General features: G+C 38.1%; 1 protein-coding gene across 2 annotated transcripts; it reads right to left on the bottom strand.

The window, feature by feature from the left end:
* Window positions 1-1,017: 1,017 nt before the first annotated feature.
* On the bottom strand, window positions 1,018-9,044 carry LOC147855516 (uncharacterized). 2 transcript variants are annotated; one of them, XR_015530831.1, is made up of 8 exons: window positions 8,912-9,044; window positions 7,236-7,341; window positions 6,829-7,158; window positions 6,669-6,751; window positions 6,464-6,588; window positions 1,661-1,903; window positions 1,306-1,578; window positions 1,018-1,254 (listed from the first exon to the last, which is right to left on the bottom strand). XR_015530831.1 is itself a non-coding variant. In XM_087330449.1 (7 exons), the coding sequence occupies exons 1-7, from the start codon at window positions 9,004-9,006 to the stop codon at window positions 1,391-1,393; spliced, it is 1,170 nt and encodes a 389-aa protein (XP_087186575.1). In that variant the 5' UTR covers window positions 9,007-9,044; the 3' UTR covers window positions 1,018-1,390. The 2 variants fall into 2 exon arrangements, 1 of the variants encoding a protein (XP_087186575.1); XM_087330449.1 differs by having other exon boundaries at window positions 1,018-1,578.
* Between the last annotated feature and the right edge of the window lie 6,679 nt (window positions 9,045-15,723).

Here is a 15,723-nt window from a genome sequence, read left to right as displayed (position 1 = left end):
AGAGTGTAGGTGATAATCGACATCCTTGACTAATCCCCATGTTACTTAAAAGTGTTTTGAGAGAGAGACATGAGCATTGCTATCACAGGTGAAATGCAATCTCTTCATCCATATGAGAGATGCTTCCTTTTGCTTATTCTTGTGTCTGAGCCAAGTTATTCCACAAAAGCTCTCCATTGACACATGCCACTAGGATGCTTCCTTCCGCAAAATCCCTTTTGACCAAGTCACTCTCACAGAAAGGAGATATAGGCCCTCATTGCCTCTCAAGGACCATTCTCACATTTCTTTCCCACTATTTCCCATCTGCACATTGTTGACCTTGTATAGCTTTGTACATGGTCTCCTATGTTTTTCCTTTGCTACATTCCCCTAAGGATATTTAAGCATAAAGTTATTTTAAATTCCATTATGTTGTTCTTGTCCTATCCCAAGCATTAAGTCAAATTGCCAATTTTTTATGTTTTAGAGTTCATCTCAAACAATGTTTTGGTAGATGGTACTTCCAAAAATTCGAGGGTACATTGGTAAATCGCACTAGTTCTTTCTTACATGTATATGTTGTTTTAGGTGAAATCCAGAAAACAAGGGCTTGTGCATGAACCACACATATCAATCACTCCCTATTTTATAAATAGGGGATCTACTAAAGAAAACTCACATTCCTGCGCTTCATCTATAAATATCACTTCTTATTCATTGATTCACGGATGGGAAATTGCCATATAATTTCTTATTCTAGATTTAGACAATTCAAACACATGGGGCTATGATTTAGAGTAATAAGATAATGTGCACATAATTACTCACACAATTTGATTTAGCTAATCCAAAACCTTATTTTTGTTAAAAGAGGAGCTTCTCAACTCATTAACATTATGCTTATTGTTTTGAATGGCAATACAAATGAATAATTGGCTCTACACAATGGTGACAATAGAGACAAAGACGCTTAAACCAAATAGTACAATTTCATGACAAATACCCTGTTACTGGGATTCAAAATTTGTAATAAAATGATAGATAGGTAGATAGTGGCTTCTTTGATTTTGTGACAGTGGTAATTGTATGAACCCCATTTTAACATAATCAAATCAAGTGATCCCACTTAAGTGTTGCATAGAGAATCACAGTGCTATTCACCAAGACCATTAACATGAAGACATCAAGCTACCCTGTAATGTTTGCATAGGATAAATCTTGCCTCTGAAATATGAAGTATAAGAGGTTTTGAATGTCACAAATACATGACATATTACTAACCTTGTTACAAGGACTGCAAATAGCTAATACTGCAACAAGGATGTTGTAATAAGATAGTGGCTTCTTTGTGTTTGCAAGAGAGGTAATTAATGGTACAGAAACCCATTTTCAATCAGTTTATTCCCACTTACTCTGGAGCACACTTGTCATTGATGGGTTTTTTATCATCGTCGGGTTCTTTGTCATCGTCGGGTTCTTTGTCATCATCAGGGTTTTTGTCATCATCGGTTTTTTTGTTATCGTCAGGTTTTTTGTCATCATCAGGTACTTTATCATCATTGGGTTGTTTGTTATTATCAGGTTTTTTCTTATCATCTGCGAAGTGGAATTGAAGGCTCAAGTTAAATATAATCTTCAAAGAGAATTAACATAAACATAGACATAACACTGAAGATACCTTCAAAGGATTCTGCACCATCTTCTTTCTTTGCATCCTCTTCACTTTCACTTCCACTTTCACTTTCTCTCTCACTCTCACTCTCACTCTCTTGCTCCCTGATAGGTGGCTTCGGTGGCCTATATACAGGAGAGAATAGCTGAGATGCAGCTCTTCTGCCCCTTGGTTCTGTTATTATATTTGTCATTTCAATGCCTTCTAAATCTTTCTCCCTTGCTATCTTCCTCTTAACAGCTTTGATCTCTGTGAGTTCATCACACATACTACATTAAAAAAATTCACTTCAACATGCTAACCATACCCTTCAAAAGAGAATGAGTGAATCACAAAGATTATAATATTCAAAATGCTTCCATGGGAAGGGCAAACATAAGCTTTTTCCAAAAAAAATTAAATGACACAGACAATGATTGTTTATAGCAGCATAGCTATCAAGCTGGTCACTGCTAATTTGCATCTCAGAATAGAGTTTTGATGATGATGATGATGATGATAACTGATGAAAGAATCTTCAGCAGCCACGGGGAATCATGCGGCATTTGTAAGAGATAATTTCTTAAATATTGCCTATGCATTTTATCGTACTGAGTAGGATATTTTGTTTTAACCATTTCTTAGCTAATAATAGCCCAATCCAAGTAAACTTGGCCAAAAACAAAAAATACACTTACAAGCTCATTGAGAAATTCTCTGAATATATTATTATTATTATTGATAAGGTGACAGATTATTGCATGTGCTGCTTGCAATCTTTCCTACATGCGAGAAGAATCCACATTACTCTAGAGGATATTGATCAAGTTCCTAATTTTGTGCTGCAGGCTAGTAACTACATCCTTCGTTGACCATTTGTTCATTCCTGTTAATAATCGGCAATAGTTCGGTTCAGTTCGACAGTGTCAAACTAAAACCATTTAAAACTGAACCATTTAAAAAATGGAAACTTAAACCGAGCCGAATGAAACTGTTTAAACCAAATCTGGTCAAACCGAACCGTTACAAAAAATTCAAGCTCAAACCAAACGGATTTAAAGATATTCAAACCATTGAAACAGTGGTTTCATAATTCGGTTTTGGTTTTCAAGTTAGGTCAAAGTTCAAAATTTTCAAATTTTAATTTTTCAAAATTTAAAGATTTTTCTTAAAATATCAAAATTAGGCTTAAAAGTTAAAAGGTTGTTAAAATATATATTTAAGAAAATAATCAAGTGTCAAACCTAAACTGCCAGCCCATTAAAACCATGGTTTCAAACCGTTTTAATCGGAAACCGTTAAACAGATAAAGACTCAAACTGAACCGGACCAAAATCGAACTGTTTAAACCATTGAATGGTTAAGCCGTGGTTTCACAGTTCGGTTCAGTTCAAACCAAACCATTGCCGATTGCTAATTCCCGTTGAAAATTAAGACTTGGAAGTTCTGTCATCCTTCCGTATAATAGCTAAAAACAAAAATGATACTGAAAACACAATTCTTTTGGCTGGCCCATGTATGATTTCTCCAAAATTGGAGTATGCTTGCTTTCAACTTCGCTTGATTGAAAAATTAAGAGGTTATATATTAGTTGAATCTACAATCCTTTTAAATTGGCAATCATAGTACATAAAAATAGATGTAGTAGTTTCTAGAAACATTAAGAAGATACTTTCTGAAGGACTGCAATCTTCCAAGCGCCGTCCAGATGTCTATGCGCGTGACATCTTGCTCCCATTGTTAGCACATGTCTTTAATAGAGCTATGTGTGAGGTTTCCCTACTGGATGGACAGAACATTACCATTGTGCCAATCCTCAAGAGTAGAGACCCCATGATGCCAAGCAACTATAGGATAATCATGATTGGCCATTACTTGGCTAAACTATATGGCTCGATTCTAGAGTCAGAATTGCATATATGGGCAGAGCGAAGTGGCTGCCATTCAGCTGGACAGGCAGGCTTTCGGAAGCAGTTCACAACTTTGATTGACATATTGATCATCCAAGCCCATATTGAGGAGGGCAGAGCCAATAATATGAGGATGTATTGCAGCTTTGTCGATTTCCGAAAAGCCTTTGACACTTGCCATGTGCTCAGCTTATGCAACGGCTCAAAGCCGTTGGTGTCCCTACAGATATGCAATGAGGAATTTATGCACTATATGAATCCATGTCAAGAAAAGTGCAGTCTCCCAATGGTTTGTCAAAGGCAATGGCTAGCACAATCAGAGTAAAATAAGGTTGCCCACTATTGCCCACTCTCTTCAGTCTCCATATAGATGAGGTATCACATTACATAGGAAGATTCAGGGGTTCAGAAGCATGCCTAGTGGGTATAGCTATACACTTATATTAATATATGCTGATGATATTGTGCTGATTTTGACTCTGTGGAGGGATTACAAAGACATCTAAATGCCTTTAAACTATTTTGTACGGACAAATGTTTATTGATTAACATGGATAAAATTAAAGGGATGGTGTTTAACACCACTCAAGCATGGGTAATAAGATCAGAACCAGAATTCTTCTTAGGAGAGGAAAAGGTGGAATACACACGCTCCTAGGCATACCTAGGACTAACACTTAGGTTCTCCTTATGGAGGCTTCAAAAGACAATGTGCACATTTGCAGTTCCAAGAGCCATGAACTAAACTATGGCCATTTGATACACTCGTGACATCAACTCTTCTCTATGGAGTATACACATGGGGACCAAGGGCAGAGATGGGAGCAGCCCCTATAATCATCAAGGCATATTCTAATCGGTGACCTGTATCCAACGACTTTGCCAGCTCCCTAAAGGAAGGTACTCAAGGTTGGCACTTATGTCATCAAGACAACTTGCTGAACATGGAGACATTCATTATTGGTATGCTGAAATGCAGCAATGGTTCGAGTAACATGGCATAAGCATAATAGCACTACCCCTGTTCCAATATAGCTTGGACTGTCCCCATCTAAACATTAACCAAAGTGGAAAAGAATAGAGTGATCCAAACTGATATTATTAACTTGGAAAACAAGACAACATGGATCAGCCCCAAAATATCACTTGGTGCGAAGATGGCCCGCTATAAGACTCACTATTTACACACATCAGAGGATGGGTTCATTATCAGAACATCTTATATGGGCATAAATCTATCACATGTGCTGCACAGAGTGATAGGGCAGCTGCAAACTTCATCACATCAGCTAGAGACTGAGGTATGCAGATATGCACGAATACCTCTAGAAGAAAGTATTTTCTAATTGTGTCATTAAGGGAGTGGAATCTGAAGAACATTACGTTTATCACTGTAGTGTCTTTTATAAAATGAGAGGGAGATACCATTGCCTCTTTAAACAAGGCTTTTGCGGACCAACAGTGCTTGGGACTTTACTTGCTAGAACTCAAGAGACACATGGAAAAATTGTTGAAGGACAATAGTACAGCCACACAATCCAATCACAACTTTCTTTAGTCCCATCACTCCTACTAATGCTACAAGTCAATCACGGGCTACACAAATGGGTTCCCACCAGGACATAACAAAGGGGTTACAATAGATCGGGCAATAGCAATTTTTCATGCACGTAGACCTTGGCCTCATGAACCATGATCTCACCATCCCCGTCATCGACAGAGAAATGCTATTATCTCCCACCATCGCAGGTGCTTCCCTCACTTTGGAGACCTCTCCATTCTGGATCGACCTATGCTAGAGATCTTTTGGAGAAAAAATGTACAATATATCTGATTTGAGAATCTTTCATGTGCCGATAACAAGATTCTTTAGTCTCTTTGTATCTTATTTACTTTTTTTCACTTAGTAACATTTATTTATTTTGATTTGTTGTTCTCAAAGGCGAGACAACACTTAAGATGTAATCTCTTATTTGGTCTTAGGACATTTTGGCCTCTTAAAAGACGTTAAGTATTAAGTATCATGTGTGTGTGCATGTGTGCAAGAAACCACCGTAGGTGACATTATTTTGTCTCTGTATGTGTGTATGTGCATATGCAGAAGAAACCATTTGTAGCTTTGGAGGACTGAGGTATTCAACCTTCGGTGGATCATTATCTGGTAAACTTTCCATTTGAACGAAGAAGATAAGTCAAGGCTCTTCATCTTATGATCTTCTGTCAAATGAACCCATACCTAATGTTGTGGAGTTTTTACAGCTCTACCAGCCATGGCTGATGACACTAGTCAAGAATCTTTGTCATTCATTATCAGCTTGTCGTCAGTTAGCAACATAACTACATACCTAGCATTGCAAGATTTAGAATTATAGTGTTGAGCACCAATTAGATTTTCTCTGATGTAGCCAACTGGGCAATAGAAGGCCTTTGTTCCCATGGTTAATCATTTTTTAATTCTTGTTATAAATAAAACTTGCTAAAGATGCCAATTCTAGCTCTCTTCATTGCCTAAATGCAAAATAAAATTCTGCGACAAAATCCTTAAAAACAATATTTTTTTCATATCCTTAAAAATAATATTATCAATCCAGCTGGCTTTCAGTTTTTATGGGTTTATTAATAGGGCTCTCCCTTGTACTCATTTATACAGCATTTCAACTTGAAATCGTGTATCTTATATACAATAAATATACCTCATAAAGGTGAGAATTGCACCATGCCATTGGCATGAAACGTGTGGCCTCTTCTGTGGGCTATGCACATGCATAGTTAACTCATCAAAACACCCAGTTTCACTTCTTTGAGACTTATTCCTTGTGTTTACGATGACCAGAAAAAGTTTGCAGTGTTTCATCACATTGATTGTTTGAACAGCCTAATATTCTTTGAAATTAAAATGGAATGATCGAGAAAAGAGCACCTTTTTCTGTAGCATTTGCTGATAGGCCTTTCCGGTTGAGAATCCCTTCCAACTCTTTTATAATGAAACTATTCTGTTTATCTTCATCTAACTGCTTTGCTTTCTTATATATGGAAGGTGGAACACTACAGAAAAGCTATGGCGTTAGATAATTCTCCTCTCATATACTTACGAGAAAGAGGTTTGTAAGAAACATCACATTTACCCCAGTCCACATGCTTTGATAGTTTTTCGTAGACGGTCAATTTTCTTGTCTTGTGTAGTCTTCACAATTTCAGTCTTGGCAACCTAAAGTAACTGATGTCAGATCATGAGAAGAAAATATATTTTCTTTTTTCCTAACTTTTAGGAGATGAATCTGTCACCTTCTTTGGCTTTTTTACTTCGGACACATCACTATCCTCGGAGACATCAGGATGGCTATCACTATCATGCCCATGTGCCTCTTTACTCTGAACTTTCTCTTTCTTTGTCTTCTTCTGTTTCTTTTTCTTGGGTGCCTCAATGTGTGAATCTTCCTGTGAATTCAAATCTTCAGATGACTCCTCTGCTCTAGCCTTCTTATGTGAAGCTTTCTTTATGGCTTTTGAAGATGACGCTCCCTTTAGAGTTTCATCAACGTCATTAGCATTCTCACCATCGTCCTCTTCCTTCTCCTCCTCTTCTGATGCTCCATTGTCAGCACCCAAAAGAACCTGTGCTTTCAGAAATGACATTTTTCGGTTAAATAAAGAGAGACACCTGTAATCGTATAAAGTAGCATGTCTCTCACCTCATCAACAAGTGGATTGAGTATCAATTTATGTGCATCAAGTGCAAACTTATCAAGGCCAAGGTCATTTTCAAGCAGCCTCCGTACATTTGCCATCGTGATAGTCCTGGTCAATAGATATCTTGAATTAAATATGTATCAACAGAATCTATTTGGGTAGGTAGATAAGACAAAGGCCTTCATATCAGAAAGTGGAGAGTCTACAAACTCAATTAGGCAACTTACATAATGACATAGAAAATCCTACTGAAAACAGAATCAAACATTAGATAGAAGGGAATGAAAATTTTACATGAAATGGAAAATAAAAAACAATCCAATGAAATCATGTTCGAAATGAAAATTGGAAATCTATCTAAGAATCATGGATCACATCAGCTCACTATTTTATAACTATTCACCCCATTGTGCTAGACCAACGATGGACCAAACAGCATGGGTAGAATTAAGGTCACTCACAATTTTAATAGTTATGGTCGGGATTCAAAATTTTCTATGCACAGTTTATAGTATTCAGGGTTATTAGGAGAAAACATTTAAACTGTAGACATTTAGACCTTCCATTCTTTAAACACAGCCAAATCATTACTAGCAAGTAGAAACATTGTTTTAAACAATATAATCTGGCACACACTATAAAAAACCAGTTTCCTCTAAATTAGAAAACAAAGAAAACATCCAGAAGTCTTTTTATGTTAATAAGCAGATAAAATGAAGGCCAATCCTTGCACTATGCCATACATACTCAAACCAGATATACTTGTCCAGATTTGAGCCATCTTAAAAACTCGGACTAAAGTTCAGTTCTATGCCACAGAAACGCAAAAAGAAGTTCAAGGTACGTGATTTGCTAAAGCCAAATTCTAATTTCGAGTTCAGATGAAGAGAAGGATGATAATATTTCGTAATCAACAAATTTCTAAAAAGTTCAAAGCATTGTTTCTATATGAAAGGATTGGTTCTCCCCATATGAAACACCATTTCAACCCATAGTAAATATTGTTTCTCTAGTAGAGAATTGAATGCAATGTGTGATAAGAATGAATTTATTCCAAAAGAAATATAATTGCATTTACGTTAATAAGTTCTGATTGTACATGCAATCCTTGAAGTCTCAAAGTTTTTGGGAATTCAAGGAAAACAAACAAGAAAGAAAAGAAAAGAAGAAAAAAATTGCATATATCATTGATATAGTCTCATGAAAGCATATTACATATATTTCAGCATACTAAAAATGAAGTCTACCAAAAAAACTCAAATTTTGAAGGAATCCCAAAGAAAAGAAAAGAAAGAGCTTTCATACTGTTTACCTTTCTAATCAGATCAGCATTTAGGGCCACAAATTTCGTTTATATGGATCTTGGATATTGCAAGATATTAAACATCAAGTCTTTCAAAAGAAGAACGAATTTCAACATGATAAGCATTAACACTTTTCCAAAATGCTCAGATTTCTGTGACATTCAAAAAACGGAAAGGCAAAGAAATGGAAAGAAAAGAGAATGGAGAACGAAAAAGAGAGGAAGAAAGTTGAGAATTTTCCATATATTAATTAACATGAATGCTTCGAAAAGAAAAGAAAGAAAAAAAAAAGAAAGAAAAAAGACACAAATTCTTCTCAAACTTCTTAGGAAGGGGTTCGAAGAAAGGAGGGAGCTGAGAGAAATTTCGCATACTCTTTATCTTTTCTGATGTGATGAGCTCTGGAGGATACGGCGGAGGAGAGCAGGGCTCTGAGCTGGGGCTCGGAGGAAGGGAGCTGCGCAGCCATGGCGACTCCTGTTTCTCTGCGTCACGCGTCGTCGCCCCCCCCCCCCCCCCCTCAAAGTGTCGAGCAGAAATGGGGGAAATTCAAACGTGCCCCTCCATAAAGTATCAGATATAATAATTAAATTCCCAAAAATGCCCCTCTCCTAACTTCTCCTTATTTCCATAATATGCCCCCTCCTCCACACACACACACACACACACACATGGAGAGAATACGAGATTGGAGAGAGAGAGAGAGCCCAGATGAATTCAACCCCTACATTCCCCAATGGCATCTAGTGAATTAAGAGATATATAAGAAGTATATAATAGAGATGTGAGCAAGTTGGGTTTCGAACCCACAACGCAATGCTTATAGTGCTAACAACTTACCACTAGGGTAAGGTAATTATGATAAAATAAGAGAGCCTAGATGGATGTAGCTCAGTTAGTAAGGTTGCCCAGTGAGTGGAGACGAGGTGGTCATGGGTTCAACCCCTACATTCCACAATGGCATCTCTAGTAAAATTGAGAGATATATATGGAGTAATAGAGAGGTGAGAAATTGGGTTTCGAACCCAAGACATAGTGTTAATAGTGTAACAACTTACCACTAAGGTAAGCTAATTACAGAGAGAGAGAGAGAGAGAGAGCCCACATGGATGTAGCTCAGTTGGTAAGGTTGCCCAATGGAGATTAGGTGGTCATGTGTTCAACCCCTACATTCCATAGTGGCATCTCTAGTAAAATTGAGAGATATATATATGGAGTAATAGAGAGGTGAGAAATTGGGTTTTGAACCCAAGACATAGTGCTAATAGTGTAACAACTTACCATTAGGGTAAGCTAATTACAGAAAGAGAGAGAAAGAGCTACATGGACCTTTACATTCCATAGTGGCATCTAGTGAAATAAGAGATATCTACCGTCTCTTGTAGTTGCTTGGCTTGCAAAGTCGATTCTGAACAATTATCTTCCTTTGTGCCCGTATGTTGTAGGTCCTCTGACTATACTACTTGCTCTATCCTAGGCTCGTTGTATTGCTCATCGTGTGACTGCTCTTCCTTAGTATCCTCCTAATCTGGTGCTTGCTCAGCTTGCTCCTACTTCTGCCCTATCTGCTCGGCTTCTTCGAAGGTATCATCTTCCTCTGCTTGTTGCTTTGTCCTCCCTTCTCCGACTTCAGTTTCCATTTATTTACCGTCCTCTTGAAGTCGATTCTTTTCGTAGGACTCAAGTTCAAGGGCTAGTTGTAATTGATTGTCATCGTATTCCTCGAGCATTTTGGTTATCTCAGTTGTATGTCAGGTTGTCAACTCGTAGAAATCTTCCGACAATTCATCCCGAACGATTGTCATGCTAGTCTCATCCATCTTGTATGAACCGTGGCCTTCCTTTTTCCTGTTCTCTTGGTCCGCTCGAAATAGTTGTAGTTATGGTGCTTGAGTCGACCAAATCTTCCATCCATTTTCCAAAGACTCGATAATTTTTTGGTGCATTTTTTGCTTGTATCTGCCTAAGATTGCCTGAATCTTTTGTTCCCCGATGTTGAGTCAATATTGCATAACGGTAATTTCATCCTTTAATTCATCTTGCCGAGTTGTTGCTGAGTCTTGCTCAAATTGTATCTTGCTTTTGTTACCATGAGTGAGGTTCACACATGTTCATATGTGTTATACGTAGGATTGTACATAAATGAGTTTATAAGTGTGATGGTATGTGGATAGATAAGTGTAAAGTCTTTGTATGAAAGGTCATGTTGTAAGTGTATGTGCAAGTGTACACAAAAGTGAGTATGAATATATTCATATCTGCATAAACACATGCACATTTGTGTGCAAAAATAAAAGAGTGTTGTAAAGTGGGTGTAAGTTGTTAGAAGGGTATGTAACTACCCTACATGTCTCCAGACTCCTTATATTTTCTTGGATTGTGACCCTCATGTACTCCATATATAACGCCAACATAGGCATAAATGATAATAGAATGGCTCCACTCCCCACCCATCGACACTTGGCATACCCTACAACCGACCCCCTCGAAGAAGAAGTCGAGGAACTACATGCGACGGAAGTATATGAGAGAGTGAGGAAAAAGATTGTCCTGAATCTAATGTCATGGCATTAAAGAAATGCAGAGATTTATTTGAAGGTTCTCATGATCAAGTGAAGACATGGCAAACATCTTGATTCAGAACAAAGAGAATTCAAGGACATAGGATATAGCCATTTAAATCTATTTCAAAAGTCAATTTTTTGTAAACAGAAGAAGAAGATCTCTTTTTGCCTTGCGAAGAATAACCTGTATGTCTGGCTATGGCGTTTCTTATATGTCGAGATCTTCAAGACATTATGGATGCAAAGAAAAAGATAAAGGAGAAAATAGTTACAAAGCGAAAATGAAAGGCAAAAGCTTGTAGTGCAACAATAATGCAAGTTGATGTCATGGAGGATGGTTATTTAGAAGGGGGATTGTTTTCTTTAACATCTATGAAGGGAAAGAAGGATTTAGAAGTAGTTGAGTATGCATCTTTAGACGATGGGGGCAGTATGGTTCTCCCACTGTTGGTGGTGCTTGGTCTAAGGAAGCCACCTCTCAGGCCTCCCTTGTGCTTGATCCCCTGTGCCTTGTTACTGATTCATGGCCTCAAAAGGCGCTTTTATTATCACGTTGTTTCGGTCTCAAGATTATAATTCCTTGTTGTATGCTTTCAAGGATTCAAGCAGCTCTTTGAGAAAGTAGAGGTGACAAAACCTGTAGCCAATCAATCCACATCAGCTGAAATATATGTGGTCTGTTTGTGATATCGTGCTCCTACCAAAATTCATCCTCGTCTCTTGGATGTTAAACATCTCTTTCAAGAAATTGTGGAGCATCCGAAGGTGGTCGATGTATTGAGTGGCACCAAGCATAAGTGTCATAACGAAGGCTATGAAGAAGGGAATACGACATTTCGAAAAGAAGCCTTAGCCTCAGATTTTATATGGACTAAGAAGCCATTGGAATGATTGGGAACGATTACTTCAATAGGATTCAATAATCCTGGTTGCGCCACCATAAAAGATCATGAGCTTACAACAGATGAAGTGAAATTGCTATGTGAAAGATCTTCGGGTTTTAAGAAAACAAGACTTCAAGCATCTCCTCAAGTGGAGGCTAGCTATTCAGAAAGACCTCTCTAAGAAGGGAAGTGTAGCATCTCAAAAAGAAGTGTTGGAGGAAGATTTACTAGATAAAGATGAAGATAAAGATTCTAAGGATGGGGGTAAGAGTGTTGGAGGAGCAACGGGAATGAACGAGATGTTGTGTTTCCTACACAAAAAGCAAGAGAGCAACCCACACAGAAGACAACACAAGAGAAAAGACACACAGAAAATTATTTGGGGGCACACAAAAAACCCTAGTTTCTATTAAATTATATACCTTAGTGATAAATAGTGAGAATTACCTTTTTGTCCTTTGTCACTATCTATCAATCTCCCACTAAAGGCCAAACAAGGGATCAACAAAGTTGATGGGAAGATTGGACAAGACCTACACATCCTACTTGATGAGTATGTTACACAATATACAAAAACTGTGTGTAACCTGAAAACCTAAGTAATTCCCACCAAGTGACAACAATGCTCTATCGCATCATGCGGTAGAGCTATGCATCTGCGACATTTTCTTGAGAGACAACTTTCTCAAGACTGATGTAGCTAGCAATTATGCATTCTCGAATGAAGTGATATCGCACTCCAATGTGCTTGGTCTTTGCATGGTATACTAGGTTTTTAGCCAATGCAATGGCACTCTAACTATCACAAAACAATATGGGTACAAGTTTAGGTATGCCCATGTCACAAGCTAATCTGGACATCCATACAACTTCCTTACATGCTTCGCTAGTTGCAACATACTCTGCTTCTGTAGTGGACAAAGTAGTACATTCTTGGAGATGAGATCTCCAAGATATGGCATCTCCCATAAATTGAAAAATATAACCGGAAGTGGATTTTCTACTGTCAGAATAGCCAACATAATTAGAGTATGTATATCCTATAATGGATACATTTCCGCCACCTAAACATAGACATTTATTCTTAGTGCCACTCCGATATCTTAATATCATTTTAACTGCCTCCCAATGTTTCTTACCGGGGTTTGACAAAAATATACTCACAACTCCCACTGCAAATGCAATGTCTAGCCTAGTCGCTATCACAACGTACATAAGACTACCAACAACATACTGGTAAGGAATTTTACTCATGAATTCCTTTTCATGATTAGAATTGGGGCATTCATCTTTACTCAACTTAACATGCAAAGATAATGGAGTGCTCAAAGGCTTTGCATTCTCCATATTAAACCTCTTGAGCATTTTGCATATATACTCTGATTGAGACAAATAAATACATCCATCACTCATATCTCGAGTAATACACATTCCAAGGATGTGTTTAGCATTTCCCAAATCTTTCATATCGAAGGTTTGACTCAAATTTTTCTTTAGTTTAGGCAACTCATCCTTGTTTTTATCGGCGATGAGCATGTCATCTACATAGAGTATCAAAATCACATATGAGTCATCTATACATTTCTTCGTATATAAGCATGAATCTTCATTACTCCTAGCATAACTTTGGGACCTCATAAAGACCATATAAACTTTTCTTAAGTTTACATACCAAAGGCATTTTTCCATAAACTTCAAAACCCTTTGGTTGCTCCATATAGATTTCTTCATCGAGATCTCCATGCAAAAATGCAGTTTTTACATCCATTTGAAAAAAATCAAGATAATTCTTAGCAACCAATGCAAGCATCATGCGTAACGTAGTCATCTTGACTACCGAAGAGAAGATTTCATCGAAATCGACTCATTGTTCTTGTTTAAAACCTTTTGCCACAATGCGAGCTTTATACTTGGGATGAACACTTAATCAGATGTGTATTTGTATTTATACACCCATTTACATGGTAGTGCTTTCCTACCTTTTGGCAAAGGCACTAAATCCCAAGTTTCATTCTTATGGATACTATCCAACTCATTTTGCATAGCTTGTTTCCACTTAGCATGATCGTGAACAAATATGGCTTCATTGTAACATGAAGGCTCACCGGCATCTGTTAGCATTACATAATCAGCAAATTTACTAGGTGCTTTGAAGACACGCTGTCGTGCCTTTCGGCTCCGGATCGTTTGCGTGAGTCGGGTGGGAACCACTGGGGTTTTGGACTAGGAAGAAGAGAGTTTTAAGGCTAATAAGAATATAAATATGTTGTAAGAAAGAGTTATAGCAAACTCGTGAATCCCACGAGTGTATTGTATTAGATTAATCAATATGAATATAAGAATATAAACTTCGGTTGAAAGAGAATGATATAGAATTCTCGTGAATCCCACGAGTATAGTTTATTAATTGGTGTTTTTTAGAAACATATCCAGTTTCCAAATATTTTTCACACACAATTACATTGTGCTCCCATCCTTATGTAGTGATGAGGAAGTCTTAGTAATCCATGCTTTTTCTCTAACTATAGACCCCATGCTTTTCCTATAGATAGACTATATGCTTTATCTAAAGTGATCATGCTTTTTTTCTAACTTGTGCGTTTTTTATCATGCACGCTAGATGTGTATGTGTAGCTTTTTCTTTTGTTATGCGTTTTTCTAATGTTTATCCTAGCGTGAATTTACCTTTCTATGTGGGACATCTATGCTTTAACACTAATGAAATGCTAGTGTAATGGTAAGACATTACATTATTAACATGGAGGTGCAAGGTTCGAATCTTGCCCTATGCATGTTCCATTTATTTTGCTATTTTCTTCTATTTCTTCATTTTTTATTGAATCTAATACTATATACGTTTTTCACGTAGTGTACAAAATACACTACGACACTCACCCCCTCCAAACCCGCACATCCTCCGGTATGTGCCGAAGTTGTTGGTGTTTGTTAGTCTCCTCCGTCCGGTCTCTACCCGATTGGTTTCGTTGCCGGCTCGTAGTACCCTCGACTTCTCTTGTTATGTTGACTTTGTCTCTCCATTTGGAGCACATCCATTCTTTCCACCCGAACCATTGTCGACATCCGATCCACCATAGTCTTCGTTCGCTTTTTGCATGGCCCGCTTGGTCCTTGTCATCCGCGGTAGTATCTTTTCTTGCCCTCTTTCTTTTCTTCATCAATCTCGACTTCTTTTCGGATTTTCGGTTTAGTCGGATTAGCTTACTTCCGATTCGGTCTCGTCGGATCGTCTTTCGTTTAGTTCGGCTTCCTTTCCGATTTGTATTCGGTCGATCCGGACTCGGTTGATCGGTTTTTACCGATTCAGTGCTCTTTCGGGTCGGTTTCTTTTCTTTTCTTTTCGTCCGGATTTGCTTTCTTTTCTTCGTTTTCACCTGCCTTGTCCGGTTCGACTTTCGGCACTTCTTTCCGTTGTTCGCTACGTAGGTCCTCCGATATGTGCTCGTTGTTCGGTCCTCGTGTGGTTGTAATGCATGCTTCTTTTCTCGCCGTAGCGCGTGCTTCTTTATTCGCCATAACACGCGTTTCTTTATTCGCCGTAGAGCGTGCTCTGTATTACGCGCTTCTCCCGTCGTAGACCCGACCTCCGCATTGTCGCACTTTCTTTTAGATTGGAATTTCGGATGGATCATTTTCCATCCGAACCGACTTCTGACTTTACCTTCCTCGCCGCCATCTCCCGTCTCTCCGGTCTCACGTTGGTTCTCGGACACAACCGCC

Source organism: Azolla caroliniana, unplaced genomic scaffold (genome assembly GCF_043228905.1).
Source record: "Azolla caroliniana isolate FFs.n. ecotype wild unplaced genomic scaffold, voAzoCaro1.0.p SCAF_14, whole genome shotgun sequence".
Taxonomy (NCBI): Eukaryota; Viridiplantae; Streptophyta; class Polypodiopsida; order Salviniales; family Salviniaceae; genus Azolla; species Azolla caroliniana.
This window is presented reverse-complemented; position numbering and strand designations above follow the sequence as displayed.

Coding starts and splice junctions, on each gene's coding strand:
- LOC147855516 (XM_087330449.1), bottom strand. CDS start 9,006: ATGGCTGCGCAGCTCCCTTCCTCCGAGCCCCAGCTCAGAGCCCTGCTC. Junction 6,752..6,828: donor AAGTAAAAAAGCCAAAGAAG/GTGACAGATTCA, acceptor CAGTTACTTTAG/GTTGCCAAGACTGAAATTGT. Junction 6,589..6,668: donor ATCAAAGCATGTGGACTGGG/GTAAATGTGATG, acceptor GCTTTTCTGTAG/TGTTCCACCTTCCATATATA.